The 15390-nt window shown below is 38.8% G+C and overlaps 1 protein-coding gene across 1 annotated transcript in view; it reads right to left on the reverse strand.

Annotated features, from left to right (window-relative positions):
• The window catches only part of LOC117557272 (glutamate receptor ionotropic, kainate 3), a 92173-nt gene that overhangs the window by 33093 nt on the left and 43690 nt on the right, over positions 1-15390 (reverse strand). The window contains exons 2-7 of the mRNA XM_034233027.1: positions 9598-9771; positions 9098-9355; positions 8777-8958; positions 6116-6169; positions 3213-3383; positions 420-563 (exon numbers count right to left, since the gene is read on the reverse strand). Of these exons, the coding sequence (XP_034088918.1) occupies positions 420-563; positions 3213-3383; positions 6116-6169; positions 8777-8958; positions 9098-9355; positions 9598-9771 (983 nt within the window). The remainder of the gene's footprint in view (positions 1-419; positions 564-3212; positions 3384-6115; positions 6170-8776; positions 8959-9097; positions 9356-9597; positions 9772-15390) is intronic.

A 15390-nucleotide genomic window follows, 5' to 3' on the forward strand; every position in this document is an offset into this window, starting at 1 on the left:
ATAAATACAAATGATGTTGTTGTTTGAACAATTCAAGATACGAACCGTAGCATCTCTGCACACCCTTAATCTGCCATTCTGCACAGGCTTGTTTGTGCATTCTGACGCCCTGTCAGACTCTCATGTTAGATTAAATAAGAGCCGATTACACTAGTTGTGCTTTCAAAAGGTTACACTATGTGCTTTCTGGAAAATAGGTTATGAATGCAGGGAATTTATAAAGCTGACAACAACACTGCTTTGATGTGTCTATCAAGGCTTGGTTTGCTTTGTGTGTGGATGTGATTGATTTGCTCGGTAAATATCTCAAATGACAACAAAGTCCTCTCTCCACTCCTATTGTCGCGTTCACCAATCAGTATGCTCGAATATCAATAACACTTCATTCAAATAGCAACAGGCCAAAGGTCTCCCATCACCTCTTTGATGAAACTCATGAAGCGCCCTCCAAATCTCCAGGGTTTGTGGCGGTGGCACTGCAGCGAGTTTACGGTCATCTGTGGCGCGTGCTGGTACGAGACGGATACAATGTGGACTGCATCATAGGTCAGAGCCGCATCTGTCTGGAATAAGGGGTGAACATTAATTCAGCTGATGCCTGCGGAAAGACATTAATAGTTTGATCACCATCAATCTAATCTCCACACTGCTGATGAAAGATTCAAAGGAACTGTGCAGGCTTTTATAGTTCAAATTTCCTTTGATACAGATATGACATTTTTAGATGAATTATAACCCTCTGAGTCCCTAATGTTATTACATGACGGGTTTTAAAGGCCCACTTTACACAACTATACAGAATATGTCTACATATATTTATATATAAATGTATTTGCCGGCTTAATGACCGATAATGAAATCCTCTTGGCCTTATCAAACATAAGGTTTAGTACTACACACTACCAATCGCAGCTGTGGAGACATTGGTATAGTTGTCTCCTTGTAGGACACTGATTTAAATTATTCTTAACCTATGATTTTTTTGTTATGCTGTGTATGTAATTTATGAATGTCTTGTCTTTTATCTGGACCCTGAGTCTGTAATAAAGTTTTGATTGATTGATTGATATACAGTACATCCGTAATTGAATAAGTGAAATCATTTACGACCTCATTTATAAGGTTTAGTACTACACATTTATCAACACCTGGTGTTTTGTTTTTTTGTTTTATTGACTATACTGTAGTTCTTGTCTTTTTCTCATATTAAAATGAACATGTCTCTGTAGCACCTTTTATACATACTGTATTTACTGTTGGAAATCCTTTGTATTTCGCCAGCCTATGTATTTAACAGATCTTTTAAAAATGTAATTCAAAAATAATCAAGCTAATTGTTTAATAGATCAATAGGATTTGCACTTTAATGGACATATGACACAAACATGTTTATTTAAGTTAGACCATTTATCGCAAATCGGCAATACATTTTCTGGCAGTATGTCATAAAAACAACACCGCTTTAATCCTCAACATCCTGTAGGTATGGATCTTACAAGAGATGGAAGCTTTCCATTATATTTCTGTCTTGATGTCATAATTACATTTCTGCAGGTAGTTCATTCATGCTATGAACCCCTTCCTCTATTTCATCCTAAACCGGCTGTTCTGAGTCTAATACCTGAACCGAGTGGGCCATTGGAGTAAGCCCAAATCCCTCTCATTTTCCTATAGTTGCATACTTTGTCCATTATAAACTATCCATTTGAGAACGAATGGCTGTAAAGGGATGCACCTGGTCTGAAACAGTATAATTGGAGAATGGCACATCCAAAGGATAATTGGTGCAAATTGGCTTAATGAATGTTCTCTGCAGTATCATATCATTCCCATCTGAACCATTGAAAGTGTACAAGATATGATTTGTGATTTTCTTGCAAATATCTGACTCTAGTTTTAAGTTTAGGGATTCAAGCAGCAGGTTTTAGCTCGAATAATAGGAGATAAACATGTGTGGAGCCTCAGGTACTCCTTGGTGGTCTTTAAAACACCCAAATGGTTAACTGTGTTTGTAAAGTATATACCCTGTATACATAATTGATGTATAATCTTGACTGATTTGTCCTCTAACCTCATGATCAACAAGACATTTTTTTCTAAAATAATCATGAGTAAATAGGAGACATTGTGGTCCACACAACCCCAGGGTAATATGTATTTACAAGATGATGGAACCAGTCAGTACTGACGGTCATAGCACTTTTAAAATCCCTTAAAATATGCATTTTTCACATTCAAAATGTAGTCGAACTGTAGCTGAACTGCTCAAATTTGTTGACGTCTTTCATATATTAATAATTTGATACTACATGATAAACATCCTGAAGTCGTCAACTGTTTGTGTGTCAAATGGTGTTCTTAAATGGTTACTCTAAAGCAGGGGTGTCAAACTAAATTTCATCGGGGGCCGGTTGTAACTATATAAATATATAATATATATATATTCCACCCTCTGGAACTCACTACCCCAATCCATCAGAGATTCTTCCTCCCTCACAGCATTCAAAACATCACTCAAAACCCACCTGTTCAACACTGCATTCAACCACTGACCACCCCCCTCCCCCCTATTTTCTGTTTTATTTATCTCTTTTTGTATTTCTTTATCTCTTTTTTTTTCCTTTTTTTTCTTTTCTTCTTAATTCTTTGTCAAAGCGTCTTTGAGTTTCATGAAAAGCGCTATAAAAGTCCCATGTACTATTATTATTATTATATAAAATAATGTATTATATATTACATTATTGCCTCTGAATTGGATTATTATTAGATAGGATAATAACTTAGTAATTAACTACGTCTGAAAGCAGAAGTCCAGGGCACATAATTGCAAGTCTCATCAGTGGCATGTCACAAAACGAGATGCATTGTGGGACATGTAGTTTATGGGCAACCTGCATCTGTAAAGTGGCATGTAACCGTATAATAAACGTATTATATTCTTTGCACGCTCTTGCGGGACCGCATAAAATGAAGTCACGGGCCGGATTTGGCCCCGGGGCCTTGAGTTTGAGACCCCTGCTCTAAAGTATATAGTGTTATAATTGCATTTGTAACCGTTTTTTTAGGGTTGCGGAGAGGATTAAAACCATGTGTTACCATGGAAAAAGCCATTATAGGCACATATATAAATACATAGATTTGGTCCCTTTAAATATTTACATTTTTGTGACTGGCTTTAAATGGAACAAGAACACAGAAGTAATAAAACATACCGTCATGACCCCCTCCAGCAGGCCTGAGTCAGGTTTATGTGGAAGCTGCCTTTCCATCGACCATTTCTCCATAATGGATGCGACCAGGGGATTATCCACGTTCATGATGCGGAAGCCGGTCATGTTGACACCACAGTATCGATATGGCTCCAGGTCAATGGCCATCAGGTCCTTTTTGAGAGACAAAAGTCATAAAAGATGGATTCTCATTTAATCTGCCAGCTCTCAACATCCCTGTTTTAAGTATTCATCCTGAATGCTTTCTCCTCACATGAAAAGAGAATGATGCAGCTGCTGATTAAAGTGATGCTATTTTAAGACCAAATAGAGTAAAAGGAAGGAGACACACATTAGTTTTCAATGTCAAATTAAGGGGTTTCAGTGAGTGTCTGGAAGCAGTGTCTGTTATATAAAGGAAATCTGAAAAGCTCTGATGGAGGAGTCGCTTTTCTGCTGGCAGAGCCTTTAAGAATTGACAAATTGTTATTTGTTCTGTGCCTACTTAATAATGAATTACACTGCCTAAACTACAAGCTTGTGATATGTTTTTATCTAGTTTAAATCTGTCTGTCAAATATTTTGTATAGGTGCATATTTGTTTATCGGAAAATGTAAAATGTTATAATGAAATGAGACAAATCAAAGAACAAGAAAAGAAGCTAAGTTAATTCTGTTGTACCACATTAATAATCTGCTAGTATTCCCTTGGCAACATCCAAGCAGAAAGCAATTCAATTTGAGCTGCTGTAATTTCTAGGGCAGCCATTGTAGCTGAAGTGTGAAGTCACATGTTGACACATGTCGTGCTGGAATAGGCCAGGGGGCTTGGAAAAGACATTTGGATGAACATAGATATTTCATTAGCACCCTGTGGGGTTAGTGCTGGGGGAACGAGAGCGTGTAAGACACTTACTGAATAACGGTCGCCGCAAGTCACTGAAATATTTCTCCTGTTTGTATTTATTTCCCACTAGAACGCAGTACAATACTCCCTTTTGTGAACAGAGATGAAAGAAAATCACTGTTGTTCTATATGACATTCAAAATGCTCAGAAAAGTAGATTGGGTTACAAGTTTCTCAGCTTTGAAGCTAATAATACAAACGAAGTATAATTCGTCTTTTGTGACATCCTCCTTTCTGTTAGGGCATTTTGGGATGTCAAAAAATGGTCTTGTTCCAATTATAAGTTCACTTTTTGCAGTACTGCTTTGTAAACACATTTATAGCACACACGCAACACAATCCTACAGCAGCATTACACTAAACATTTGACCCAGAGACCCTGCAGTACATGTCTCCATACAGAAGTGTTATGGAGGTGACATAACAAAGTTCTTAGCTTCAGGTTCTCATAGATAGCTATGACAGACTCATTTTAAAGGACATGGAAGTTATTACCACGTACCACTGCTATGGCTTGTTCACGCTCGAATAAGTCGGCATTTCCTTCACCTCTTAAGATAAAACACAGACATCAGTGGATTCCATCGAGAGGAAATTGTAATGCCATGTATCGTTGGGAGTATTCATCATGTTGGATCAAATCAAGCCGCCGGGTATAATCTCCTTAATGGTGTGTCTATCTATATGGCAGCTTATTGCAGCATTAGATATATAGCACACTGTGATTCCACAAAGATATCCAGCCTACACGTGGAAAATATTGTCGAAATAAATACCAGTTAATCCTCTTGTAAATAAATGCACCTATGATCTGCAACTGTAAAACCTTGACACATAAATCAGACCCCTGGCAATTTAAGTGATATTTGTTCTCCCTATTAAAGCAATAGACATGTTACAGTGCAATAACCTATGGCTGCACGATGTCGCTGCCACGCTGTCAAGTGTGAAAGATGACACACATCATGCCTGGACCTTTGTGTCATATTGCATCATCACAACAGGCTGGACGTGTGTGCGCATGAGAAGCACGAACACAGACGATAACACAGAGCGAAAGGAACAGCACACATCACGCTGGTATTCATTTCCATTCAGTCCGTTTGTCTCCAGATAGTCTGCGTCTCAGTGACGAGCAGCGAGGCTCCCTGCTGGGTCTGCTTGTATAAGTCAGACAAGATCATTTTATAGCGGAGTGAAAACACAAAATGCTCCAGATGGGAATGAATCTGCTATTCCCCATGTTAGGTTGTGTTAAGTATATTTGATTGTGAAAAAGACACCAGCCTTAGGTTGGCTTGAAGAAATGTGTTCAAGGAATCTCATGAATTATGAATACCAACGACTTTTGAGACTTAATATCTAATGATTTCTCTGCATAATAACTATGTCTATAAATGTACCTTCTCTGATGAATAAACGTTTTATTTTGTATTTAATTAAATCAGATAATTCTGTAGTCGTGTGGTTCTGTTTTGTTGAACAGAACCACACGTTTATACTAAGCTTACCCTCGATGACATGGTGCAGACAAAATATACAATTATATACAATTCAACAGCAACACAACCTGCTGCGAACAAAAGGACCATAATGATTCATCAACAACAACTAAACATTATTTTCCATTCATGAAGGTCGATTTTGTGCCACCATTTTTTTTCACATTTTGAATATTTTCCTTTTGAATATAGAATGAATCGTATTTCATTTAAGATCTCACAGAGGAACTTGGAACCACTTTCAATTTAAAATCTCAAAGCTGTTGTTTTTTATGCTGCCATCTCAAAGACTTCTGTTGTATTCACTGTACAGCAGTGTGTGTGTTTACTACAGCATACTGAAGACTGCATTATGCCGACAGCTTGTCAAACTAAATTGATATTATGGACTTGGTCCAAACCCCATTGGCAATTAGCCACTATTCATCAAAAACTCAAGCGGCGGGAGATGAGAACAAACGAGGCTCTTATTTGCATTAACAAGCATGGTACATTACCAGAGTGGTGAAGATATAGGAGTAATACTCCGTCATCATCCCCATGGTCTGCGCCTGCAAGGATACAGAGACAGTGGATGGGAAAGAGAGAGTGAATGAAAAGAGGCAGGTTGGAGAAAATTATATATTTGTTCACGTCTGAGCATTTTAAAATCAACAGCACAGTGATCACAAATAATACCAAAAAGACGTCATCGGTAATGGAACAAATTGAAATGTTTTAATGAACATATTGACTAACACGCTGTTCATTTTGTGGGCGAGTTTCTGCTACTCCTTGTCAGGATTTGTGCACCATATGTGGTCCACAGAATAGCAACAGTACTCAATGCTTTTCTATGCATATAAATGGTTTGCAATGGCTTGGTTCACGTGACGTTATTCCAGCAGAGAAGAGTGCCTTCAATCAAAAGAGCTCGGTAATCTCTGCCTCATATCCCAACACTCCATCACTGCCACTTGTTTCACTCAATCTACATTCAAAGGCACCGTGTTCCCATCGCGGCTGTTCTGCGCATTTAATTGTACCATCTGTCGTGAAAACAAAAGCCAAGGTTATGTAAATAAGATGCTTATGTGGAGGCAAATGTACTTCTCCATCCATAGACATCAAGCCAAATACATGACATTGAAACTTGGTGTCACGCTTTGTATTGTTAGCAGGAGTTTTCTTTCATTAAAGTAATCTCTCCACCGCCGCCAGATGGATTTATAGTGTGACACAATGTGATGGTGTCAACATTTCTATTTGTTAACGTCTTGTTTTTGGAAACCTATCCCTTTTCCCACCAATACTGAAGCAGGGTCACAGCAGAAAATACAAACACACAATATAAAAAGTATTTTAAAATACACCAGGGACATGTTTCTCATTTTCTCCCATCCAATCTGAGAGGAAGTATAACCTGACAGAGGCGCTGAGCCTGTCATGGTGACGACAGGACTCGACATATTGTTAGGAATCATAATATGAGAAGTGAAATATTCCAAGGGCATTATGCAGTACTTGGTATTTAAACCCTGTTAAAATAGAGACTCTCCTTCATACATATGCTGTACCAGTCAAGTCACATTGCACATGAATTCAATTATGTCCTTTCGATGCTACTTATATTCTTGGAAAGGACTAACCTTTTTGTAAATCTGTAAATGGAGCAGTCTGCATATTGTAAGATACCGAGGTTGAGTAGCTCGTACATTTTGTCACTTATGCAAATCAAACGTAGGTGATAATCTTTCCAAGTTTGCCTTTAGTAAGACTTTTGTTTTAGGTTTTGACGCACGACTTATGGAGGGATCATGCTTTGTGTGCTGCAATATTGATAGTGGCTTGACTCTTAGTATATACTTCGATTGTAATCTTTATTTTTGTAAGCAGCAATGGCTAAAGTTCCCTCCATGTACGAATATTTCGGGTTTTGTGCTGAAGGTGGGATTAGACAAGCTAATTTAAAATGTCAACTGTGGCTTTTGAAACTTTTGATGGCTATTCATTATTATTTTGTCATTTTACAAAATGAAGATTAACTGAGAAATTGATGAGTAATTAAACCAGGAATGGATGTATACCTCATTTGCACCCTAAACTTTATTGAGGCTATTATAGCCAGGATACAGCCCTGCTGCCACAAAAAGCAGTTCAACTCATACAAAATAAAAACTTATTTTTCCTTATTTCTACTGTCAGTAGCTTTTTTGCCTTCAAACCTTTTCTCACTTCTTGTCTCTAAAGGACACAGATTCCTTGGTGCGAGATGTGCAGACTGGCCACAAGCGAATATGTGTCAACTTAGATCTCAATAACTTGAGAGGAATGAGTTATTTAAACAACTAGGGAGCGGATGATGCATTAGGTACACATGTTAACAGAAACTGACAGCACACAAAGTGGAGGAGGGGCTGATCCGGCAGGCTGTTCCTGACATCTATAAAGCATTAGACCACCTACACAATCTCTACCCTATGCATCACACTGACAGTTCTTTGTTGACTGACAATCATTTCATGTTTGAATTATGAAGCGTCTTGGATGTTATGCCTCTATGTGGGATGTATATTCAAGTCTGCCTAACAATGTATTCCTGGAAAGTGTCGGTAATGTTTGTAACAAGTCATTTTAATTGTATTCTATGCTCTATCTGTTATACAATTGTCAAATGTTAAACTGGATTACCCCGATAGTAAGAACTACACAATACAGTTTTGCAGTCTATAAGACAAAGCCTGTTTCAACAGATGCGAAAGAACAGCTGTGCTTCAAAATTCATCACAGCTCGACATGAAACTATTACATGTTTCTCTGCCAAACATCAAAAGAGGATTGCTCACTCCTGGAAGTAAACAAATACACAACGATCGATTGGTGAGTTCCAGATTTGATATCTACTGCTGGACACTACTGCAGTTTCTTTTAAGTTGTTCTGACAGCAGAATGTCACTGCTGCTTCATTATAACCGACGCACCTTCTGCTGCTTCTCTGCTGCCAAGTTCTTGGCAAATCAAAGCCTCTGTATTTCCATCACAACACATCTGATCAACTGAATGCTAAAGAATCAACGGGTGCTGGTGACAGCTGTGTGGAAGAGAACCACATGCTTTCAGATTCCTGCTCCATGCTCAGATCTGACATCAGAAGGCCTGTGCCACACTCTCTCACTAACCTGCTTGAGGACTTGTGCAGCCATTTGGTGACTGCAGTCGAAGATGATACGAAACTCCCGGCTCCGCTTCATTTCCTTAAGAAGGGGTCTCGTGTCCTGTGAGTCGAGAGGAAGCTGACGGATCTTTAGCCTAATGTTGTACCTGGACGGGGCCATTATAAGCTCCTGTAGTCTTATAAGCCCTAAAGAAAAGAAACGGTAGAAATAAATACATGGCAGCAGAGAAAAGGCAGTCCCATTTATTGTTTTGATCTGTTGTTTTTAAGTAGGTAAGAGTTCTTTCCCAATGAGAATACAGTAACATTGCAATAGTGTGTTCACCTGTGCTGTCATCATATACGACGGTGGCTGTTTTCCATTTGAGAGACTGCACCAGGTCCAGGATAGCATAGCTTAGTGAAGAATAATCCGGGTATAAATTGGCATAAAAGCTGTCCCTGTTGTCCAGGGGGTGATGTTTCCATCGCACCTGGACGTGCGGCACTTCCAACGCATTGCAGATTGACTGCACGGCGTTTGACGATGAACTATGTGAGGGCCCAAAGATTGCCACTACACCTAGAGAAAGCTGGTCACAAGCTACAGAAGAGTAAGAGAAGAGAGCTTGAGAAAGGAAGTGTGGTACATCTTCAGTCAATGGTCCATGTACTAAATATTTCTAAATACTTAAAGTATGTTCCACTAAATACCACAGTTTGATTTATGCCATTGAACAATTATAATTATCAAACTAATACGAACATGTTGTTGCTTTTGACTGAACAGATTCCTTTTCTCACTGTAATCACAATCCGTGAATAGACCGAGAACAAGCCACTCACCTTTTCTCGATGCCTCAAAACTGTCGTAGATATTAATCCTCTGTATGTCATATGTTAATGTTGTGTTTGGCAACAAAGTCCTGTTTCTGTTAATGCTATTGACAGCAAATTTAAAGGCAAGCTCCTCCGCACTAACAAGTGAAACGGGTCCATCGGTCTGTTCGAAAATCCCACCTGAAAGACAAAAGAGAGAGACTCGTAAGGCCCCTGACTGTCGGCATCAGACATTATCACAAGCAGAAGGAGAAACGCGGTCACATTTCCAGGTGGCACTAAATGGAGAAAATATTTACAGACATTTGCACTTAGGACTCGCAGTGAGAGGGCAGCGCACATAACACAAGGTATTACATTTACTCGGCAAACAAGGAGCAACCCTCTGTCTTTTCAGAGAAGCCTGTAAAAGCCAATATCAGCTTTGAAGTCTCGAGCTCTAGTGGATTTCAGGAGTGTGTGTGTTTCTGTCTCTTCCATCAGGGCAGTATCATATCTCAGGCTCTTGTCTTTCCATTAAGGTGTCCTTTTATTTTACCAGAAAACATATTGGTGGAGCAGATGACTGGACTAGGGCACTCTTCTTTTACATAAGATTCAAAGGAAAGTATTTTTCCATTTATTTAGATGGACTGTGCTACTGCATAAAACTTACAAAACCTGTTTATGAGCACATCAAAGTGGACTGTCACTTTGGTGGTGTGTATCAAACCAACGGTGCTGCACTACATCCTGCGGTGTAATGGAAAAAATACTTTTTTTTTCAATAGTTTGCCAGATTAAAATGTGTCATTATGATTTTGGGCCTGCAAGGCAATACAACTTAAAGAATCAGCATACAGTATTTTCGTGAATTTAGTTAACTTAAAGGCGACTTCACGGATATTATAGACCAGTTTATTTGGAAATAACCACTCAATTTATGAAAATGGGCGTATCATTTTCTCTGTAGCTCTTAAAGGACCTTTCTAAATGATGATGTCATGGCGTTGGAGACTTACAGTTTATATTTAAATCACAGAAAGCCTGTGTTACATGGCACTGGAAATAAGTGCATTCATTTAACGCACAGTGGTTAACGAAATGATACAATTGCTTGCATATTTGGGAACGTAAGATACAATGTTTAAGGAACTTATGACGTCTCTTTTCATATACTGAATTGTACTTTTGAAGAAAACAGTAGAGAAAACGAACTAATTCATTTATTTTGTCTATTTGTTGAACATTAAAAACTAAAAGTCAGAGTTTTTGTCTTCATATCCTCGGCATCTTACATTAAAATAGCTAGTACACCTCCCACCAGCTGGGTGTAATTGGTAAAGTAACAAACATTGAATACTGACAATTTAAGACATCAAAGTCCCTGTGTAGCTCAGCCGCCGCCTTTAAGAAGACAGTTTAGACAGAATCTTAAAAGATGCCTGTAGGAACTTCCGCTTATGGAGAGACTGGCTCCTCCACCTCCTCTCTCATCGTGTTATCTATTTCAATAACAAAGCAAAATGTCTCTGCCATCAGTGAAAAAGTTCACTGTCAACAAAAGTTGCAAATGTCTTTGCTTAAGTTTAACGTTTATGGCCATCATTTGAGCTATAAAGACAACCTTTTGAAACCTGTTTTCCCTGCACATTTCCAAACACTAAATCACTGCGGTAGATATCTTTAAAGCTATTTCTGCATCCTGTTTATTCTGATTCAGTCAGATCTCTCTTTAGGATAACCTTAAGATATCTTAATTGGAATGACACAACTCGCAAACCTCACATTCAAGATGGTTTGCTTGATAAATGGAAATGTACCAGTTCTTAGAATTGGTGCCAATTAGCTACGTGACGATGGACTTGATAGATTATTTGACTAAGGGTTTCAGAGGTTGCTTAATTTTGTCGGAAGTTAATGAGCTGTCTGTTCATTTCACTGGAATATTGATATTGTTGCCAACAGTTGGATGATTGAGATACTTCTTGAAATAATCTTTGTTGATGTATGTACATTCTAAGCAGTAACTGGATTAATATGCTTTACAATACACGACACAGGAACACATCTATAAAAATGGCTTTAATTGAATTACCCCTAATTCAATTCAAATAGCACAAAGTTATTTATCTTATCTTAGTGCTGTATTTGTGTTAATGATTCTGTTGTTCCCATGGCCTGGCACACACACACTTCCTTACAATCTGGTATTATTTCACTAATCCTGGAGAATACCTGGAGTGCTGAGCTTGGAAAAAAATAGCACCTGTGACCCTCTGATGCCCCGAACAGACCCCTAATGCCGGGATAACTGACGCACACGTCTCTGCTGCTGTAGGCAGATAGGCTGTTCCTGAAGCCAAGCTCATCTAAGTATGTATGAGTCAAAGCCTCCCTGGATGCGAGAGGACGTGATGCATAAACTGCCCGGTGGAATGCGTCACATTAAAATAAATGAATCCGTCCATGTCACGGGGAAATCTCATTAGAGTACATTAAGTAATTGCTGGAGTATATAGTCATTTGACTGTTAAGAGGATAAAATGTGCATTGCACAGAAGCACTTTAACAAATTTAATAAACAGGGGGAAACCTGCTCCTTGAGAGAAAAATCCTGTGGATAATTTGCTTTGCCCTTTTCAGAATTCTGCCATAAGTACAATAGCTTTAAAGCCTTAATGTAGAAAGAGCTCCCGCATCTCCATCGAATCAAGAATAAGCAGAAGCACAGCACAAAATGCACTCTAATGATGTACAGATTGAAATATTATGGAACATGTTTAAACGTTCCCATTCAAACCACCACCCTGAATGTTCGTTATTGCAGTGCGCGCGTGCAAATTGAGATGCATGAAATGCAGACTTGTACTTGTAAATCTCAGTCAAAAGGCTTCAAATTAGCATGTCTCCAATAGACAAGAACATAAAGGGCTCTAATTAGTCTCTAAGGTCCTACCACAATATATAAATCAGCCACTAATTGCAGCTGTTTCCATAATTCGTCCTTTGAGGACTTTGTGGATAAGCTGCATTCAAAAGGCACAGACACAGTATGTGAAGAGGGGACGACTGGAAAGTTAACTCCTACCCTGCAGAAAGTGAAACTAAAACTGAACAGAAATATTAACAGAGTAAGGGCAACTAGTAGTTGTGGTGTTATATGCAATTAAACTGTTATTCTATAGTATTGTGTACAAATGTGCAATATTAAACAAGTAAAGCTAATCATCTCTAAAACTGTCACTCCATCTTACACATTTCTTAAATAACAAATCTGCACTGATTATTTTGCCCCGAGGCTTCAGGATCTAAAGTAATAAGCCTGAGACGACATAGCTGATTTAATGTATCCTAGTGGTCTTTTAATAGTGCGTATTATAGCATGTATGAAGCTTCCTACATTTACAAATAAAGGGATGTATATGAGCAGTTGGCCATATATCTTATAAAATACTACAATGTGTTTACAGGGAGGCATGTGGCGCAGTGGTCTAGTGCGTTGGTGTTCGGATCAGGGGAGCACAGGTTCAAACCCCACTGCAGTCAGCATGTCGTTGTGTCCCTGGGCACTGGACACTTCACCCCAAATTGCTCCTGTGGGGATTGCCCACAGTATTGAGTATGTAAGTATAACATGTAATAATAATATATATATATATAATGCTAAATAAATACAAATTTAAAAACAACTAAAACAATACATCAGGCATGCATGAGAGCCTTTGGTAATCTGTAGTCTGAAAAAAAAAGCATTTTATTGTGAAGCAGAAGCAGAGGGGTTTGCAAAGCCTAAAGGAACTGACAGAGACAAGCTGTGTCGAGTCAACAGCAGAGGTTTCACATTTCAGATATACATGCCCTTGCAAAAATCCATGTTATAGCATGAAAGCCCACATGTGTTGTTCCCGCAAACAACGTGGGCAAGTGCATAAGCCCACCCTGGCAGACTGCCTGCAAACCAGCTTAGGTTGGAATCATCTGGGTACCACAGAAAATACTTATTTTTAACATCTACTGCGTTTACAGGCTTCAAAGAGACTGATCTGAGTGACAGGATGACAGTCTGCCAAAACAAAGCAACATTAAAATAGAATAATGCCAGCGCTGTTTTTCCTATAGTTTCTCCTGTTTGACATTTACAACATTGTTATCAAGTTACAAGTCGAGAAGTAGCATTGCACCAAATACACATATATTAGGGTGGTCCTTAGTGCTACAGTATGTACATTTTCAAATTCATTTATTTTTAGCTCCAACCTCCGGAATTCGTTATGATAGTCAAGAAAACTCTCCTGGTGAATTTTATTCAAATTCCAACAACATTTACCCCTCCCTCATCAACCTTGAAGTTTAGCCTCAGTAGGGTGGTCCTTGAAATTGAAAGTGGGAAAGTCTACGCTCCAACCCCCAGAATTCATTCTATTAGTCAAGAAAACTCTCCTGGTGAATTTGTTCCACAATCTGACCTGGGCTGTCACACCAGCAGCCACGGTGCTGCAACTGAGGCTTCATTTTTATTTGTCCCGCTCATGGTACGCAAAACCAAATGTACAATAATTGCCAACAAAACATGACTCTACCAAAACACCATTGAGCGAAAAGGAGCAGGGAGAAGAATATCGTCTTATGTGACCTGCCCCTTTCTAAAAAAAACTAAATGAATACAAATAGATGGTCTGCCCTTCATAATAATTTTTTTTTCACAGCCAAACATAACAGTATCTTAGGATACTAAGAGAAACACAAAAAATACTTAACGGAAAGAAACAAAACAACAAAAAACAACAACACCAAAACATCACATGTAGCCCATAAGGAAAATAAAAGTGCAACACCCTCATCTGAGTCCTACTGGAGAAGAAGGTGGAAAGCGGTGCTTGGTAAAACTGTGCCCTTGTTCAACATGAAATCTGTGCTGTGAGGCGAGATAGGTGACCTTTCTGTTATTTTTCTGATAAGAAACAATCGGACCTTACTTGCAGTTACAGCCAGCTTCACACCAACATTGAAAATGATTGAATTACCTCACTTTCAAGCCTGTGTAACCCCCATGTTTTTCGGATTGGTTTAAAACCAGAACAGCTTTTGTATTGTTATAGTTGAAATTAACAACAAAAACAATAAAACACATTGAGATATGTTTAAAAAACACTTCATATCTACTCTCTATAAAATACCTGCTAAATTCATAGATATGCAACACAGGAAATGGATCATTCTAGATGGACATATCATGTAAGTATAACTAGGTATGTGGTACATTTGTATTAGTGCTGTCTAAATTATCGCGTTAACGGCGGTAATTAATTTTTTGAATTAATTGCGTTAAAATATTTAACGCATGTGCAGAATGGCCCGCCCCATACATCCCACCAGTGGCAGCGCTGGGGTATGCTACACCCATACCAAGAAATGGTTTAGCCCCACCATGAACAATTATGTTAAAGTAAGCAAAATAAAGTCTGCCAACTCGCGCGGAGTAAATTGCACAGACAGCAGTTAGTAAGATTGATTTCAGTAGCCACGGTTTTGAAAACTTTTGTCACGTAGTGATCATCTTCTCAATAGAACATCTTTGATAATGTCTTCTGGCCAATCAGAATCACGATAACGGCGTGGTGTTGTTGCAGGAAGTCCCGACGGAGAATACTTTTGCTGTAGTACAGGTAACACATAACTGGTACGCAGGTTATGTGCGTAATCTGAAATGCGTACCGTCACTTGTGTCACAAAGCGCATTTGCGTACCGACGTACTTGTGAAGCTTTTCCAGAAGGCGGTTAGATCACCGGACGACAGAGTCGGTCTCCGTGTGCAC

This window comes from Gymnodraco acuticeps, unplaced genomic scaffold, assembly GCF_902827175.1.
Source record: "Gymnodraco acuticeps unplaced genomic scaffold, fGymAcu1.1, whole genome shotgun sequence".
NCBI lineage: Eukaryota > Metazoa > Chordata > Actinopteri > Perciformes > Bathydraconidae > Gymnodraco > Gymnodraco acuticeps.